Below are 20,811 nucleotides of genomic sequence, written 5' to 3' on the forward strand. Positions count from 1 at the left end.
TTCCAGTTCTTTCACTATGTTGCCATCCTGTGAGAATATGCATCCTAAGTACTTGAAACCGTCCACCTGTTCTAACTTTGTTCCTCCTATTAGGCACTCAATCCGTTTATATTTCTTTCTCACTGACATTACTTTCGTTTTGGAGATGCTAATCTTCATACCATAGTCCTTACATTTCTGATCTAGCTCTGAAATATTACATTGCAGACTTTCAATCGAATCTGTCATCACAACTAAGTCATCCGCATATGCAAGACTGCTTATTTTGTGTTCACATATCTTAATCTCACCCAGCCAGTCTACTGTTTTCAACATATGATCCATAAATAATATGAACAAGAGGGGAGACAGGTTGCAGCCTTGTCTTACCCCTGAAACTACTCTGAACCATGAACTCAATTTACCGTCAACTCTAACTGCTGGCTGGCTATCCATGTAAAAACCTTTAATTGCTTGCAAAAGTCTGCCTCCTATTCCATAATCTTGTAGAACAGACAATAACTTCCTCCTAGGAACCCGGTCATATGCCTTTTCTAGATCTATAAAGCATAGATACAATTCCCTGTTCCACTCATAACACTCCTCCATTATTTGCCGTAAGCTAAAGATCTGGTCCTGACAACCTCTAAGAGGCCTAAACCCACACTGATTTTCATCCAATTGGTCCTCAACTAATACTCGCACTTTCTTTTCAACAATACCTGAGAAGATTTTACCCACAACACTGATAAAAGAGATACCTCTGTAGTTGTTACAATCTTTTCTGTTTCCATGTTTAAAGATTGGTGTGATTACTGCTTTTGTCCAGTCTGATGGAACCTGTCCCGACTCCCAGGCCATTTCAATTATCCTGTGTAGCCATTTAAGACCTGACATTCCACTGTATTTGATGAGTTCCGACTTAATTTCATCCATCCCAGCCGCTTTATTGCACTGCAATCTATTGACCATTTTTTCCACTTCCTCAAATGTGATCCTATTTCCATCATCATTCCTATCCCATTCTACCTCGAAATCTGAAACATTACTGATTGCATTTTCGCCTACATTGAGCAACTCTTCAAAATATTCCCTCCATCTGCCCAAGGCATCCACAGGATTCACCAGCAGTTTTCCTGACCTGTCCAAAATACTTGTCATTTCCTTCTTACCTCCCTTTCGAAGACTGCTAATTACACTCCAGAATGGTTTTCCAGCAGCTTGACCCATAGTCTCCAACCTGTTTCCAAAGTCTTCCCACAATTTCTTCTTGGATGCTGCAATTATCTGTTTGGCTTTGTTTCTTTCTTCAACATAACTTTCTCTGTCTACCTGGGTTCTGGTATGTAGCCATTTTTGATACGCCTTCTTTTTCCTTTTACAGGCTGCCTTGACTGTATCATTCCACCAAGCTGTTTGCTTCATCCTACTTTTACACACTACTGTTCCAAGACATTCTTTAGCCACTTCTAGTACTGTGTCCCTGTACCTTGTCCATTCCTTTTCCAATGACTGTAATTGACTACATTCAACTAACTGGTACCTTTCTGAGATCACTGTTATGTACTTGTGCCTGATTTCCTTATCCTGAAGTTTCTCCACTCTTATCCTCCTACATGTGGACCTGACCTCCTGCACTTTCGGCCTCACAATCCCAATTTCACTGCAGATTAAATAATGATCAGTGTCATCAAAGAATCCCCTGAATACACGTGTGTCCCTCACAGCCTTCCTGAATTCCTGATCTGTTATTATATAGTCAATGACAGATCTGGTTCCCCTGCCTTCCCAAGTATACCGGTGAATGTTCTTATGTTTAAAAAAGGAGTTTGTAATTACTAAGCCCATACTGGCACAGAAATCCAAGAGTTGTTTCCCGTTCCTGTTGGCCTCCATATCCTCTCCAAATTTACCCATAACCTTTTCACACCCTTCTGTTCGATTTCCAATCCTGGCGTTAAAATCACCCATGAGCAGAACACTGTCCTTGTCCTTTACTCTAACAACTACATCACTGAGTGCCTCATAAAAACTATCCATCTTATCTTGATCTGTCCCTTCACAATGCGAATATACTGACACAATCCTAATTTTCTTGCTAGACACTGTCAAATCTATCCACATCAGTCGTTCGTTTACATACCTTATTGCAACTACGCTGGGTTCCATTTCTTTCCTGATGTAAAGCCCTACACCCCATTGTGCTATTCCTGCTTTGACTCCTGACAGGTAGACCTTGTATTCTCCCACTACCTCTTCTTTCTCACCCCTTACCCGAATGTCACTAACAGCTGAAACGTCCAGCCCCATCTTACTTGCAGTCTCTGCCAGTTCTACCTTCTTCCCAGAGTAGCCCCCATTGATATTAATAGCTCCCCATCTCATTACCATTTGTTTGCCAAGTCGTATCTTAGGAGTCCCTGGTTTGTCAGTTAGAGGTGGGACTCCGTCACCTCCAAAGGTCCGAGGCATTTTGCTCTGATTGTTGCCAGCATCATATTTAAAGTACCAGGGAAGCAGGTTGCTAGCCTTACTTGCCCCGAGTCCCATTGGGTTTTACCCCTAACGGCTGAGGGACTAACCCGTGGATTTGGTAGTCTTTGTCGTATGAGCACAAAGGTGACCACGACTCAGAATATGTCCGAGATGCCCAGCCTTATTCCAAAGTAACTGGTATCCCGACTGTCGGGACCACTTACTTGGCCACTCATACGTTGCCCGTGGTTCATGAACTAGGACATGACTACAGGAACCCACACCATGAACCACAGTAAACAGTGTCAAAAAATTTAAAAACATCTTTCCAATCTGGGTTTTACTTATTTCTCTGAAAGAATTCCTCTAATGAATAAAATGAGGTCTCAAGTAAATAATTTTTCAAGCTACGTTTAAATACTGATGTACTACTCCTTATACTTTTGATGCTGTTGGGTAGGGAATTGAAAATTTTCGCTCCAGCGTACTTTACCCCTTTCTGAATAAGCGTCAAGTTCTTTAATTCACAGTGGAAATCCTCTTTTCTTCTGGTGTTATGTTCATGATGTAGGCAATTCGTTTCATACAGAGTGGGGTTATTTATTATGAAGCACATCAGTGAATATATGTACTGAGATGTTGCTGTCAGTATTTCAAGTCGTTTAAAAAGATTTTGACATGAGGTTCGTGGGGGTACACCACAAATGATTCTTATTGCTCTTTTTTGTGCTGCGAGGATTTTCTTTGTAGCAGGTGGGCAAGGAAAGCGTTCCTGAGGAAGAGAAATTTGTTAACATCAAGTACAGATTTAAGCATCAGGAAGACATTTCTGAAAGTATTTGTATGGAGTGTATCCATGTATGGAAGTGAAACATGGACAATAAATAGTTTAAATAATAAGAGAATAGAAGCTTTTGAAATGTGGTGCTACAGAAGAATGCTGAAGATTAGATGGGTAGATCACATAACTAATGAGGAGGTACTGAATAGAACTGGGGAGAAGAGAAATTTGTGGCACAACTTGATTAGGAGAAGGCATCAGTTGGTAGTACATATTCCGAGGCATCAAGGGATCACCAGTTTATTATTGGAGGTTAGTGTGGAGGGTAAAAATTGTAGAGGGAGACCAAGAGATGAATACACTAAGCAGATTCAGAAGGATGTATGTTGCAGTAGCTATTGGAAAATGAGGAAACTTGCACAGGATAGAGTAGAATGGAGAGCTGCATCAAACCAGTCTCAGGACTGAAGACCACAACAACAACACATTTTATCCCTCCTACCTTCAAAATTTCAAAGAGTATAGTTCAGTCTGTACTGTTAAAGCTTTTCTCTAAATCTACAAGTGCTATAAACATAGGTTTGCCTACCTTCAACCTATTTTATAAGACAATTCAAACTGATCTTTCCTGTGATCTGATTCTACCTAATTTTACATTCTTTTTTAAATAATTTGCATCAACATTTTATACCTATGACTTATTAAACTGATGGTGCAGCAGTATTCACACCTATAAAAGTCTGCCATCTTTGGAATTGGGACTCTTTCTCTCTTATGAGGGCACTTCACCTGTCTCATACATCTAGTAATACAGATGTGATAAGTTTGCCATGGGTAGCTCTCCCAAAGATCTCACTAAGTCTCAGGAAATGTCTGCTCCAGGATTCTTACTTACACATAGGTTTCTCAATGCTCTGTCAAATTCTTCTCACAGTATCCTATCTCATCTTCACCTAATTCATCCCCCTTTCTATAATACTGTCACCAAGTCTGTTCCCCTTATGTAGACCCTCTATATATTCATTCCACCTTTCAGCCTACCCTTCTTTTCTTAGTACTGGCTTACCATGTGAGCTCTGGATATTCATACAGTTGCTCATCATATTTTCAAAGCTCCCTATGCATTTTTCCTATAGGAAGAATTTATTTTTCTCCTAGTTATGCATGCTTCTGCACCCTTGCATTTGTCCTCTACCCATTCCTCCTTAGAAATTTTGCAGTTCCTGTTTGTCTCATTCTTTAGACGTCAGTATTCCATTTTGCCTCCTTCATTTTTATATTTTATCAGTTAAATTCAGTATCTCACAACTCCCCTTCTCTCTCATTTTTTAGTTGGCTGTATTCTTCTTTCCCTCCTTCACTTTTACATTTCATCAATTAAATTCAATAACATCCAACTTATCCAAGGATTTCTACAAGGCCTTGTCTCTTTACATATGTGATACTCTGCTGATTTCACTATTTCATCTCTCAATGCTAACCATTCATCTTTTTCCAATGTTGCATACTGCACTCTCTGAAGTGCTCAGCATCCTCTGGTTCCTTCATTTTATGCAAGTCCCATCTTCCTTTTTGGAGTTTCTTCAGCTACAGTCTACAGTTCATGACGAATAAAGTATGGCTAGAACCCACATCTGCCCCTGGAAATGTCTTACAGCTTGAAATATGATTTTGAAATTTCTGTCTTACCATAACATACTCAATCTGAAAACTTCTGGTGTCCGCATGTCTCTTCCATGTGCATAATTTTCATTCATCATTCTTAAACCATGAGTTAACAATGATTAAATTATGCTCTGTGTGAAATTCTGTCAGGCCACTTCCCCTGTCATTCCTTCCCCCCAGTCCGCATTCTCCTACTATTTTTCCTTCTCTTCCTTTTCCCTTGCAACTGCTGAAAAGGCTGCTAACCAGCTTCAGGAGCCACAGGTTAGTTTGGCCTCTGAAAAGATACTCCTTCACTGTGGTTGCTCCTATGCTTCTGCTGTCTGTATCACTGTGGCACATAAGCTACCCCACCTTGGCATTGTCCTTGGGTCATGGTAGGCCCTGAATCCATAACGCATCGCATGTGACAGACAGCTGTTCTCCTGGATGACAGCATATCTGAACACTACCAACAACTTGGTGAAGCAAGATATGTGGTTCATGTGGTCAGGTGGCTCATATCTGTTGACCCATGGTTTCATTGTAGCATTTTGTTTTTCCACTGTATTAAGCTTCCTAAGAGTTTATAACAAATTCTTTATGCCTTGTATTATCTGTATGTTTGACTTCCTTAACTTTTATTTCACTGGGAATATTAAATCAAGGCAATGCTTATAATTCCAGAAAAATTGGATGAAATGGTTTATTGAAATTTTCTTGGGACACTTTTTCCTAGGTTAATTTTGTAGAATACAAGTGTAAATCCTATCACTGTCTTCATAACTGACTTCTTCTGATATAGTTGTCATCTATGGTATTTTGCAGCCATTATTAAGTGTGCTTTAAGCACAGATTTTATAGATTTGTAATCTGAAAGATTTACATCTGTTATCTCAGTGTCACAGTTTTATATTTGTTTGCCAATAAATACCTGGGTTTTTTTTATTTTTTTTTTTTATATTTTTTTGACAATCCTGATCATATCTAAAGGACTCTGGTACTTTTGGCGTCAGACTGTAAGAGATTAATAAGTTAATCAGTTGATTCCTTTCAGTACATGCAGTTAACACTGAAGTCACTAAACAGGGCTTCACACATTGACTGAATTTAGAGCTCATTTACCTGTATATTATATGTATGTACAAGTGAAGGTAGTTCCCCTTTTCTTAGGTCACAAACACACACACACACACACACACACACACACACACACACACACAGTACTCAGTCGTTTTCAACCCCTTTCAATTTTCTGTACAAGTTTGTTTACAGAAATAGCTTAGCATTTAAAAATCTGCAGTTGGTGCAGTGTCACCAATGCTCCCTGATGCACAACACTTCTAATTCACCTGTTTTGCTATTTAAACCTTGAAGTAGCAATGTTAAGGATTCCAAAAGACAGAATGTACCGAATATATTCTGCCTTGTGGGAATGTGATGGGTTACTATCCCAAAATCACACTTCCACTTTATATTTCGATACTGATGTATATTTCGCTACAAGCATCTGGACGTGCTTATACAACAAGTCACATAAACAGACTGAATCATTCAAACTTTTTGTACAAAGAACTCACAAGTGAAGAGAGAGTCCTTGTTTGTGGGTCAATGTTTATATCAACACCACAGCCTTTTGGTCACTAGTAATGATTTGTTTTGATGTCTGTGTTATTTAAACAGCTGCTGATATTCTCTAGCTTTTGACCAACCTGTAACAATAGTAATTTGACAATGGGTGGCTGAGATCTTCCCACTACACTCTCCTCAGCATGCTCTACCAGTTTGCTCTTCCATCACCTCTTAGGGTGTAGGCCACACCTGGTGAAACCCCATCTACCAATAGATACCAGAGCAGCATGGAACAAATCAGTCACCATTAGCACCATTTCCAGTTCCAGGTCTACAACATTCACTGCTTTCTGTATTTTGTGTCTTACATCATGGTTAATATATTTTCCTTCAAATTTTGTTACCTTTGTTACAGATGTGGTAGTGTAGCTGTGGGCAACGGATGTGTATTGGACACACCGAACCCCGACTCACCTTATCCACAGTGCTGCCCTGTGCCAAAATGTTGATGACAGAAAAATTATATCACAATATTTCCAATGTGCAAACTACAGCTAATTGTATCCATAGTAAATAATGCTATCAGGAAACCAACATTTCTTATATAACTAGATAATTAATGATTTCCTTTCAAGCAGTGTGTGAATTAGTTTTATTATTTTTGCTGTCTATTGCATATTAAAAATTTAAATAAAGCTGGACTCTTATTTCCACAACTGTGTAGCAGTCAATCAATTTATAGAAAGCCCTTAAAAAAGAAGAAGTAACTTAAAATACTAAATCAATTTACTTACACAGTGAAATAAGGATGTAAGTGCTTTCTTAATACATGGTTTGGTATTGGGTAGCATGTAATACACAAGCTAAACACTTATTCTCTGCTTATTTGGTTGTTCTCTTAGACACTGCACTGAAACTTTCAAAGTATGTTCTTCATATTAGTAAAATATCAAATAAGATCATTCCTAAATTATGTGACTAATATATGTTGTTGTTATTGTTATACATGCAGTTGGACCAGTCATTCATAGCAGAAAAACAAATTAAAAATATCACATATTAATCATTGATTTCATACACCAAGTAAAGTACTATGTTTTATTTATAGCACTGTTGGAAAAACAAAAGCTTATGAAGACAAAATATATAAGGGGCCAATCTACATTATAAGGAATTACAAAATATTTTTTTATGTTATAGTTTCAAAATGACTTTTCCCTGTGCCTAATTTATGCATACAGCTTCATGGATGAAGTTAAAAATTGACAAACTGACATCAATCACTTTCCTGCATCAGCAAGGAACGACTGTTTTCCAATTGAAGAGACATTCATCTGACTTGTTTCTGTTACATTTTGGTTGTGTATCAATCATTTCATCTCTTCATAAACAGGAACCCTATGTTCCATCATCTTTGTAACAAGGAACCTCAAAAAACTGAATAATTGTGTTCTCAGATTCCATAGCTTGTCCAATCTACAAACATAGAAAACCATCTCGTCCCCTCTGTCAAGGAGTGATGCTCTTATTTTCATCAAATTTGTGAGTTCTAGCAGCCACAGTGTAAGGATCTGGACTGAGTGAAAAACATTAACCTTCTTAGAATGTACAGTATTTGAGTAGTTATAAATAGTATGCTTTACTGGTACTGGTATATTTCTTGAATTTACAGTTTCAGTCTTCCACCAGACTGCAACATCATCTCATAGTGATATGGCAGGACACACAAGAACTGTATATTCAGTTTGCAGTAAACTAGTATATGAACTTGTTTGCAGTGTGACTGAGCATTGCTGATCTGTACCAGACTGTCTCAGCACCAAATATCTCTAGCAAAAAACAGACACAGGAGAAAGAAGTACTGTGGTCTCTGAAGTTGCTCAGTCTTTGTTGCTTCTCTACCACGTAGTTTTTAATGCAAGCTAGTTCTGTTCAAAAGTACTGCACATTCTCTCTCTGCCATAATGAAACTGTAGGTAACACACATTATTAAACCATTATTCATTATTTTAATGTTCGACAACTTTTATTGCCCAACTCTGAAGATTGGTGTAACAAATGTGTATCCTCTTTATAAAACACTATACAGATATTGCAATGAGAGTTAATTTATATTAATCAAGTAAAACACTTATTTAGCCTTGTTTCACAAACTTCATTAATACTGTATGGCATAGGTTACAAACCCATTTCCTAGTACAAAATAAAGTTTTTGAAACTAGGTTAAATAAGTGCTTCTCTTAATTAACAAAGTATACAGTGTTTCACTAAGAACCACAGCTGAATCAATAAGAGTTAATTTGTTGTAGCCAAACACACAGTTGACATCATTGCATCATTCAAGAAATTTGAAATGCAGGCATGCTTTCATCATATATGTGGAGACTGAGGTGAACAAATTATGTCTCAATCAGTGCTTTAAAATGTATGAGAATAATAGAAAGTCTTCTTACTGCAATACTGAGTTCAGCTCTAACAGAAATTGCTTACTGCTGTGTTATGCTGTAAAAATTACAGCTTAATATCCCCTTGAAACTCCAAGGCACGACATTAAGATGTCATCAATACCAAATATTCTGGTTACAGTGAATATAAAGGTGTTCACCAAACACTTAATAAATATTACATTTAATTTAGTTACTGTAATTAGCTATGCTTGCTATGACATAAAGGCGCTAACCATGTGTAATAGGTCCGAGCTTTACCATGGGCATTGTTATGGATTTTAATCTGTATGTTCTTTGTCTGCTTGCTACATAGCATTGTCCTCTCACAGTTGTTGTGCATAACACTGAATACGAGAGTACTGCTGCTGAGTAACTGTCTACTGAGACCTAAAGTAGATAACTTGAAAACATGAGGCACATGTCGCTGCTAAATGTATTGATTGTTGACCCATAAGGTTGGCAGTTGTTTCAGGCTGATATGTGATCAATTATCAACAAATGCAATGGATAAGTGAGAGACAAAAATTGCATAGTTGCATGACATATGATCACCACCCTTGTAAATTATAACTTGTTCAGAAAATAAATCATAGAGACCTGAGTTATATAACAGCTTCTGTGAACTGATATCAGTTAATAATAAAGAGGATTCTAGGTTCTCTAACAGTTTGTAGATATCAACATTAGCTAAATAGATCAAAAAACAAAGTTTACATTAATATATATCAAAAAACTCTGCTTCAGTTTCATTAACATCTCTTATACCGAATGCATGTTACAGCACAGAATACTGGGTCAGATCACTAGCAATTATATTTCTTGAGTGTTCAGAGGACAATTCAACAACAGTAACACCAGCTAAATATGTTGTTGCGCTAGACATATTCTTTGCATGGCTACTTAAAATTTGCGCAGGGTCTAAAGACTGATTACAGCAGGGCCCCTATCATATTATTTAAATTGGCAAACAAGGCAGGATGGCAGTGTATACACAAACTGTGGTAAATTGCTCCATAAATTTTGAGTTATTATCATCAGTGAAGTGTTGTTCATGTGATATTATAGTGGAAAAAGGTATTAGAGCATGCTCAGTGACGCATAAATGGTACCACTCAAGTTGTTTTGTGAAATTAAACTCTGATAAAATCTTGTGCGATTGTGGTCTACTGTGTAACGGTCTCCAAGTAGCAACGGAAATGTGCAGTGCCAGAATTGAACTAAATGAGTTACATGAGCTTTACTGTGATATAAATGCAGCTGTAAAATACATAGAAGTTCTGGAAAATCTAAAGCAAGTATTGAGGAATCCTCTTGAAAACAAAAACTGTGAATCAGAAAGTGCTTACAACAGGCCTAGGTCCAAAAAACTACAGAACAATTTCGCCATTCTAGATGGTGTAAAAGCAAACAAGGAAGGCTTTAATGATAGTGACTGCCATCTAACAGACGTTGCTGATATACGAAAAATAAGAAATAGCATTGCCCCAAAAGGCAGTAATGGCAGAAATATATATCTCAAATGCAAGTTAGTTGTTTACTCAGACAGTCATGGTTGCGATCTCACAAAAATCTTGCAAAACAAACACAATCTAAGGCTACCAGCTATGTAAAACCTGGGGCACCTATGAACGAAGTTATAAGGAACATACAGCGCGATAACACTACACAAGAAAATTGGGTTTTAGCTTTAATTGGTGGTGGAAACAATGTTTATTGCAATGAACTAAAAAGTGCCATCTGTGACCTCTGGAAAACCCTAGATACAGTGAAAAATGAAAGCGTAATAGTGACCGGAATACCACACAGATATGACCTAATAGAAACGTCTTGTGTTAACCAGGAAATTATTAAGGCCAACAGGCAATGTCACAAAATATGCAAAGCATACAGAGACACAAACTTTCTAGATGTGAAATTCTTGGAAAGAAAACACTTCACCAGGCACGGTATGCATTTAAATATTCATGGGAAAAAGTTCATAGGTTCTAGAATAAATGAGATGGCTGAGATGATGTACACAAAAAACAACATCATGCCTATTATTGTATCAACTCAAAATGGAGAAGCCATCTCATCAAAGATGGAAAAAAAACCAGCAGAACAAACACAACCAATAGCAGTTACACAAAAAGCAGCAGTACAAAAATAATCGAAACAAAAATGCCAGCAACAGCATCACCATCAATAGCAGCATCACAGACAGCAGTAACAACAGAAATCCCAGCACTAGTAGGAGCAGCAGTACAAACAATAATTGGAACATCAATGCCAACAACAGCATCACCATCAACAGCAGCATCACAGACAGCAGTAACAGCAGAAATCCCAGCAATAGCAGGAGCAGCAACAGACATGGAAACAACAATCCATGGAGCAGCAAGTAGACGGAAAAGGACACCTCCTTCTCATCTCAAGGATTTTTTAATTGCAGATACGACAAAAAAGAAGCCACCAAGATAAGTAACATTAAATGTCTAACAGTACTCCACCAAAATATTCAGTGTGTAAAAAACAAAGTGCAACAGCTGGAAGTCGAGTTACGAATGTTAGACAGCACTGTTATCTGTATTACAGAGCACTGGTGTAAAGAAAGTGAAATCTTATATATTAATTTACCCTCATATGTCCAAGCATGTTCTTATTGCAGAAACACAATGAAAGGTGGAGGATCATGTATTAAGTTAAGAATGGCATTGAATTTAAAGTCAGAAATGATATTATCATGCTAAGTGTAGACAAAGACTTTGAAGTGTCAGCAATAGAGATAGTTGCAATAAATATGCTCAAGAAACTGACTATATTATGTGTATATCATTCCCCCAGTGGTAATTTAGAGATATTCTTTTCAAAACTTACACAGAGCCTAGAACTGACGTTGACTCTGAAACATAATATCCTTTTGTGTGGGGACTTTAACATAAATACAAATAAAACAGATGACACCAGTAACACATTTATGAATATCCTACATAGTTTTGGTCTATCATCACTAGTCAACTGTGCAACAAGAATAACCACACATTCATCATCTACCATTGACCATGTAGCTACAGATGTAGGCAGAGAAAACTGTAATGTAATTGTTGAAAATCTGGGATTGTCTGACCATCTACGTCAGATTATAAAAGTAAAAGGTTGTGTAAAAAAAGAATCAAAACTGCTTGGATATAAAAAGAGTCTACTCTCCATCAGCTTTTCAAGAGTTTTCCTTAAAGTTAGCACATGAAAATTGGGAAGAAGTATACATAGGAACTAAAGTGAATAGCAAGTTCTCCAATTTTATGACTGAGTTTAAATTAAAGTTTGAAGAAACGTTCCCCAAAACATTAATTCCCATTCGAACACCCACCAACAATAAATGGATTACTAAAGGTATAAGAAAAAGTGCTCAAACTTGTAAATACCTAAACTCCATTAAAAAGGACAATAGTGATCCAGTTTTTTTGCACTACTACAAAAACTACAAAAGGATCTACAGGAAGGTACTCAACACTGCAAAAAAATCAGCCAACAATAGGTTCATAAATTTAGCCAATAATAAAAGTAAAGCAACATGGGCTGTAGTGAAACAAGAAACAGGAATTGTGCAGCACAGAGGTACAAACACACAAATCAGGAACAAGGAAAACTTAGAAAGTAACCCGAAAGAATTAGCAAATTATGTGAATACCTACTTTAGCAACATTGCAACTAACTTACAGAAAAATTTTCCAAAAGGTACTAATAAACTAATACAGAAGCATATTGCAAACTCAATGGTATTGCTTCCAGCTACTAAGGAGGAAGTATTCAATGTTGTAATGCAATTAACGAACAAAAACTTGGCAGGTTTAGATGAAATCCCAATGTGTGTGCTGAAAAAATGCATAAATGGTATCAAAGCTCCACTAACAGAAATCATAAATGAATCCTTCAAAACTGGTTGCTTCCCTGACTATCTGAAGCCTGCCAAAATTTTACCAGTTTACAAGAAAGGTGACGTAGAAAACATTGAGAACTACAGACCAATAGCCCTATTGTCAAGCTTTTCCAAAGTGATAGAAACAATAATGAGAAACAGGCTTTTGAGCTATCTAAGTAAATTCAACCACCTCTGCAATGACCAGCATGGTTTCAGGCCTGGTAGAGGCACAGAATCTGCAATAGCACAATTTACAAAAACAGTTTTAGAAGCACTAGATGAGAACAGCTATGTAGCTGGCCTTTTCCTAGACCTGTCTAAGGCATTTGATACAGTTGACCACGAGAAGCTGTCACATAAATTAGAGGCACTAGGAGTAAGGGGAGTGGTTCTCAAATGGTTTTGTTCATATCTAGAAAACAGAGTAAAGTCAGTAGAGATCACAAATGTCTCCATTGGATCAAAGTACATTGAGAAACATATATCTGATCCACAATATATCAATATTGGGGTCCCTCAAGGAAGTGTACTGGGCCCTGTATTATTTCTGGTGTATATAAATGATTTCCCACAACATATCACCCATGGAGAGAAGATATTGTTTGCGGATGACAGCAACATAGTAATCACCAGTAAGACACCAGCACAAATGTCGGAAAATTCTACTGAAGTGCTGAGGGATGTTCACAAATGGTCTCAGGAAAACAAAGTAACTCTCAACGTAAAGAAAACAAATACAATATGCTTTAGAATGAACAGAATACAGAGTCCTTTAAATTTAAAACTAGATAACATCTCCATAGATGATGTGCCCACAACAAAATTCTTAGGGTTGCACACTGACAGCCAAACGAAGTGGAATGAACATGCTATGAAACTCTCGAAAAAGATGTCCACAACATGTTATGCACTTAGAGTCCTTGTATCCGCATGCAGTAGTGAATGTTTAAGAACTGTATACTTTAGTTATGTTCGTTCAGTAATCAGTTATGGTATTATTTTCTGGGGAAACAGTGCTCAGAATTTACAAACAGTATTTAAAATGCAAAAGAGAGCAGTAAGAATTATAACAAAAAGCAGTAAGCAGGCCCACTGCAGAGAACTTTTCAAAATGTTAGAAATTCTAACTGTTCCTTGTGAATTTATATTCCAAACTATAGTGTACATCAAGAAAAATATAGAAAATTATAGCACAAATAGCAGTTTTCATAACTATAGTACAAGAACAAGTCACTGTCTTCACCTAGACAGGAAGAATAAACGTAAGACTCAAAATAACTTCTTGTATGATGGTGTAAAACTGTAGAATAAACTGCCACAGAAAATAAAGGAAGCAGATAACATGTACCACTTTAGGAAAAAATCTTAAATTGTTTTGGCAGGAACACTGCTTTTACACTATAAGTGAATTCCTTAGTACAAAATGATTGTAAATAGCATTTGTTTCACAATATTTTGATAAGGAGTAAAAATGATTGTAAATAACTTATATGTCACAATGTTTAACTACATGTAACAACAAACTGTATAAATATATCAATGTACACAATTGACAACAGCCATACATTTTAAAATGTCCACGGATGGCTAGATAAATAAATAAATAAAAATTAGTCATCCTATTCATTTGAAAAGATCCATAGTTTGATGATCCTCCAGGTTGTAGAACATGTCATGAAACAAGAACTCATGATCAATATTTACAAAGAGAAAAAGATATGTTACTGTAAATTCCATAGTTCCTAAGTGAAATGTTCCACATGGGTGTGGAATAAGTCAAAAACTCTTAACCATATTTTCATTTAAAAGGTAATATCAGACTTGGCAAGAAGTATGTAAGTGTTCAATACATTAATGTACATATAACAACTGGTAGGCCAGTGAAGGCATACATCATAAAATACGAAAATGATTTTGCGGCACCTAGATACATTGAGCGCATTCTTGCTGAATTTGTACAAAAGTTAGATTATACACATACAGCAATATCTACACATATTCTTGGAATGAATGTTATTTACTTCTATGTAACATGTAAAGGTAATGTCTAACAAAATTTTGTTATGCTAGTTTAAGTTCCAATAGATGACAAGCACTCTGATTTGTGATGTATTATCTGACCAACATTACAAACACAGATGACAGCAGTGATACTACCCATACTATTGTACTCTCCATTATAAAACTCAAATAAAAGTTTGGGACCACGTACTTAAACCATGCACACACCCTTGAACTAACTAAGTGACCAACGTGTTCTTACTGTCATTCTCAGAAAGTGGGAAGAGTATTATGACCTAAACTCTGTTTTTTGTCATGTGAGAAGTGGCAAGCGAATTGACATTGGGTGCCGTTACAGGTGCTAAGTGTACAAACTGTCTGAAAATTGATTGTACATCATTACAACTAGGCTTAAAAAGTAAAATATATCTTATCATAGTGAAGCTTAGACTTTTGCCACACAATGAAACATTGTGACACCATTCTTGAGAAAGCACGATCTACATTGTGCTTATCGGTAAAAGCTGAGTACCTGACCATGCAAAATTTGGTAGGAGAGAATGAGTGCTGCTGAAACAGTTTAACACTAAATAATCTATAAAAATATTTCAGAAATGTGTTGTAACACAATAGACAAATGTGTTAAAAAAACACAGTATAGCTATAATTGAAAGTAGAAGAAGAGACATTAAACATTATCACAAGAAACAAACTGTTTTATCTTTATACATCCATATTTAAAATGGATGAAGGTGGGACACAGCAGGTATAATTTTTGCTAAAAATGAAACTCCTCCAGCTGTACTTAAGATTTTATATTTATTGTGCTATTAGTTTCAACATTGCGTCAACGCCATCTTCAGGCCCGTACACTTTGATGAAATCAATTGTGTGTGGCTCAGTACGAGAAGTCCGCAGTGAGACCAACACATGCTCCACATGGAGGACTTTCATTTTTAACAAAGAAACTGTTTTATTTCAGTGGTCCGTTATTTCCAATGCTCAAAAAACACTGCACAAACATGTGCATATAAGCTTAAACAATGTTGTTCTGTTCAATACAAAACTGCTAATGGTTAATATTTGAACAACGGGAAATGCTGTTACAGGTCCTCTGACAGTACCTAATCAGGGACATTACATGTTTTCTGTGTGTTGTATAGCTTTGATTCTTTGTACAGAAGTTGGATGACAATACTCTTCTTAACATCAACAAAAGGCTTTTAAAAAAGGATGCAGCCACATCATATACTGCTCAGCTAATAAATATCTGAGAGTCATGTCAATTCATGTACGGGAATGGTAAAATTCCATGACCCGCCACATTACTTCATGCCTATGTCAGAGACGCTTTTCTTAGGAGACATTTGAAAAGAAAATTGTAGTGCACACACTATAGACTGAATAAGAGTTCACTGAGATTAATTATACTATTTTGCTATTGGTAAGCCTATAACTTTGGTAATCACTGAACACAAAATGCTAGCAACTTGAATTATTACAATTACTCTAGATTTATATCAATTAAGTACTAGGGTACCTAGAAATGAGGAACAGTGCACCAAATAATATGTGTTGTGTGTGCATAGTCACTCTCTCCATTGAAAATTTAATACCCTGCAGATTTATTCTGTTATCATGTTTTACATCAAGCAAAGTTTTTACATTTTTTGTACTATGAACTAGGAGAGGAAAGTTCTATATTAAATAAGTGCATTAAAAAATGAGCCATGGGAAGAAGTTTACCAAGAACATACAGTAGATGAGAAACCTTGAGGAATGTAATACCTTCCTAAAAATATTCATACAACAAAATGAATCCAGTTTTCCTTTACAACAGGTCATGGACAACTTCTGTCGAAGATGAGAGGGATGGTTACAAACACGTAAGATCAAAGTGTTTTGTGTGAGAACGAGAGAGATTTATCTAATGCAAGACTTCAAGTTTAATGTCCCATGAACCTTGAGGTCATTAGATATGGTGCAAGACTTAAAGATACACTATAAACAGTACTAAAAAATTCTGTGTAACATAACAGGTGGTACTGTGTACCTAAAATTGAGTTATCCACAGATACATAAAGCTATTAGCCTCTGTGAGGGCAGTTTGTACTGATACTTAATCTTCTATGTTTATTTATTTATTTATATATTTTCATTACAGACATCTATGGACTATGTTTACACAACTTCCCTCACTTTCTAAGGTTCTGTTCCTTCCTCTTTCACCAGTAATCCTTCATCCATTGGCTCACTTGTGCACATTCTTCTCCGAGAATACTCTGTTCTTCCTTGTTTTCTCCTCGAAGAATTTCTTCACATCAGCAACCTTTTTCCTAAAGATCTGCCTGTTCACAATTTCTTCTGCTGTGATCCTGCATTTTTCTAGATCCCAGTGCACTTCTTTCACCCATGGAACTTGTGTCTTCCTGTTCTCCTGGAAGAGAAGAATCTTGTTGGTGAACCTCTCTGATTCCATTCTTTTAATATGTCCATAGAAAGACAGTCTTCTTTTCTTAATTATGGTGGTGATATTTTCAAATCGTTGATAAAGTTCTTGATTTGATCTTAGGCAGAATGTAAATTCAGTCGATATCTTTTCTGGGCCCAAGAATCTTTCTTAGGAATTTCGTTTCTTTCTTTTTCACGTCTGAAAGTCCATTCCTGGCTATTGTGTCAGATGCTTATAAACATTCAGGTTTGACGACTGTGCTGTAGTGTCAGAATTAAGCCTGGTATGAGAGTGATTTAGATTTGTACATGTTCTGACAAAATTTGAATGCTATTTCCATTTTCCTTGCCGGTTCTACAATTGAAATTTCTATGTTTATTTAATAATAAATTTATTTAATAATAATTGTAGAGAAAACTGAATAACTTAATGCAAAACAGGTATGTAATTGTTTTGACAAGAGAATGCTGTTCTGGTTCATGCAACATGTTAACGTAGAAATAATTGTAACATGAAAGTTTAATAGCATGTGATAGGAAAAAATGTGTAAGGTATTTGGCTGAAATATTTGACAGTTGTGAAAAGTTTTTGTAAACGAATTATGGTAAGGTAGGGATATTAATTTGACTAGAGTAGTGTGTCAAGAGACAAAACTCAGGACAGAAATGCAAGGGAGAGATTGTGGTCTTTATGGTGGTGGTAGCCATGCAGTAAGGTGGGCTAGAATGGCCTGGGGTCCCCACGTTTGAGTTCTGAGTTAAAAATGTGCCTATAGCATTATTCAGAAGTTAGTCTTTGGTTTATCAGTTTGCAAGTTGAGAATTTGAACTGTGAATGTGTTGCAACTTACAATGACTGTGATGTAGTGAACTGTTTCTTTCCTTGCAACTGCTCTGCTAGAACAATTACAGATTCCAGTTGTTCCGTTGTGTATAGTATGTGCAACATTCAGAGCAAAATAATTTTCTATGAACAAAGCAACAGAGAAATTCAAATGTATGCTAAGCATACATTAATATCCTGACAAATTATAGCCTTAATTCCCAATTTCATTACTTAATATGCTCTTGTCTTATAGAAACAATCCTGCTGGAGGTACACCCGCAAATGAGTATTATAACAGAAGTTGAGAATACCATTTCAGTTGTAAGGTTCTTTTTATTTTCCAATGCTTAATATACTCTTGTCTTATAGAAACAATCCTGCTGGAGGTACATCCGCAAATGAGTATTATAACAGAAGTTGAAAATACCATTTCAGTTGTAAGGTTCTTTTTATTTTCCAATGCTTAAACCACAATGAGTGTTGGGCTCTTACATGCCCATTATCAGGTGTGATAACTCAGGGTCACAGCACAAAGTTGTCATCATGTGTGATAACTCAGGGTCACAGCACAAAGGTGTCACATCTGATGATGGCCATGTAAGGGCCCAAAACCAGTTTCATGTCATTTCATTTCATTTATTATCATCCTTTGCATCATTTACATGATTTAGGAATTGCCATAATACTGCCCAGAATATGCACAGCAGAATATCACAAATTTCTATCAAACACATAAAATTAACATTATATACTATGTTGAAAACTAAAACATTGAATTAATGGGTTGTTCTTTTAGATGCTCTTTTAACATGTACTATATGTGATAAATTTATGTATATTTAGTACATTTTGGAAAACACATATCACACATAATTTAGAGTTAAAAGAGTACAAAGGAGGCATAGAACTAACAATGAGAACAACAATGTGGTTGGTAAGTAAAAAAAAAAAAACCTTACAACTGAAGCATAATTTTCAACTTCTGCTGTTGTCTTATATATCCACATTTCACTGACTGATCTCTTATGCCACCTTAATAACCATAATTCGCTTATGCCAGAACGTAATTCAATGGTGTACAATGAAATCCCTCTGCAGATGACCCATTTAATAGATTGTGCAGTGGCCCTCTGCTGGACTGCTAGCAGCAATAGTTACCACTAACCATAGGTAATGTTGCATCTTCACTGTGGCATCAAAAATGCAATAAACATGTACTATGCACAAAAAATTCAAAGTTCTATGAACAAAACAAAGACAATTTGGAGAATTAGAAGGCATAAATAAACTTCGTAATGCAAATGAAATTCAACTTTCTCGTAACAGTAGCAGAGAGAGATCATGTTGGATTCAGATCTTTCTTTACTAAATTTAATGGATTCCACCTGACAGTAGCTGAAAACATAGCCAAGAAGTGGACCATCAAAAGGAGATTCATTATACTTACTTAGAGAAGCTGTGCATAGGCCATAATCAGAAGTCAGTTTTGCCAAATCAGTTGATAAAGAGATTACAAATATTATTATATCAATGAAAAGCAGTAGTTTTTCTAGTTGTAACGGTACTTCAACCAAATAATGAAAATCTTATACTGACTGTGTCAGCTGTAGTTTCCTGAAATATTGGAATATGCAGTGTACCTATTTACAAAAGTGGAGACAAGTAATTGACCTCTAATTGTAGATCTACTTCCCTGTGTTCTCAGGTCTTTGTGAGAAGATGGGATATAACAGAATGTTTTCTGCAAAAAGTAAACCTTTCTAACTGTTGCTCAGTTTGATTTCCATAAAGTCTTTTCTACAGGTAAAACACTATATAATCCCATAGACTCCACCTTGCTAGAACTAAAACAGGAAAATGTCCTGTTAGCATTTTCTTTTATCTTTTCAGAGCCTTTGCATAGATAAAAAGATTCTGCTACACAAGACAAAATGTTTTATTTGGGCCCATTTGATTACATTATGTACAGAGTATGTACTTGTAATATGCAACATGTCAACTTAATCTGAAATCTTACAATATTTAAGTTACGTATTACAATATCAAACAATTAATTGGTGAATGTGACAGTAATGTTAGATACATTTTTTTCTCTCCATATATATGTAATCCATAAAATTATCTACAACTGCTCTAACTCAGATGGCTACATAAACAGACCTACGGAATATACCAAGCATATAAAACATTTACGTGATTATGATACATACATACAAGTAATAAAACAACCTTAATCATTTCACAAAAAACGCCTGTGAATTATGAAAGTCTTTAAACATTAAATAATCCTTAAGAAGTTTCTGGAATGTCTTTTCACTCATTCTGTCCTGTAGATTCACAAGAAGACATTATGTCAGCTGCACACCTCAGTATAGAAGATCTTTTTCAACTGGTCTCAGTCTATCATATGAATGAATAATCTGCATTTTTCTCCAGTGATGTGTTGCCTTTGATTAAGGAAATTGTTCTTCTGTATATGTATATGGATGGAAATGTCAGTAGTTTTTGATTCTGGAAGACCATTCTGCATGGGGCAGTTTGTTTTTTTACTCAGGATGGTTTTAATGGCCTTCATTGCAAAAAAATTGATTTTGTGTTATTGCTGCTGGAGTTTCCCCAAACAGTAATTGCATCCTGTAAGTATGATTCAAAGAGAGTATGTTGCACTGTGCATAGCAGTTGCTTGTTGTCATGGTGTGCAAGTTGTATGATAGTAAATATTTCAAAACTTAAT

At 36.1% G+C, this 20,811-nt stretch overlaps 2 protein-coding genes across 2 annotated transcripts in view; one reads left to right on the top strand and one right to left on the bottom strand.

The window, feature by feature from the left end:
- LOC126419200 (la1-like protein 13) overlaps window positions 1-7,146 on the top strand; it is a 29,282-nt gene extending 22,136 nt beyond the window's left edge. The window contains exon 3 of the mRNA XM_050086335.1: window positions 6,867-7,146. Coding sequence (XP_049942292.1) covers window positions 6,867-6,960 — 94 coding nt within the window. The 3' untranslated portion in view covers window positions 6,961-7,146. The remainder of the gene's footprint in view (window positions 1-6,866) is intronic.
- A 9,905-nt stretch (window positions 7,147-17,051) lies between these two features.
- LOC126419368 (protein lethal(2)essential for life-like) overlaps window positions 17,052-20,811 on the bottom strand; it is a 99,311-nt gene continuing 95,551 nt past the window's right edge. The window contains exon 3 of the mRNA XM_050086555.1: window positions 17,052-17,237. Within this exon, the coding sequence (XP_049942512.1) occupies window positions 17,052-17,237 (186 nt within the window). The remainder of the gene's footprint in view (window positions 17,238-20,811) is intronic.

Source organism: Schistocerca serialis, chromosome 9 (genome assembly GCF_023864345.2).
Source record: "Schistocerca serialis cubense isolate TAMUIC-IGC-003099 chromosome 9, iqSchSeri2.2, whole genome shotgun sequence".
NCBI lineage: Eukaryota > Metazoa > Arthropoda > Insecta > Orthoptera > Acrididae > Schistocerca > Schistocerca serialis.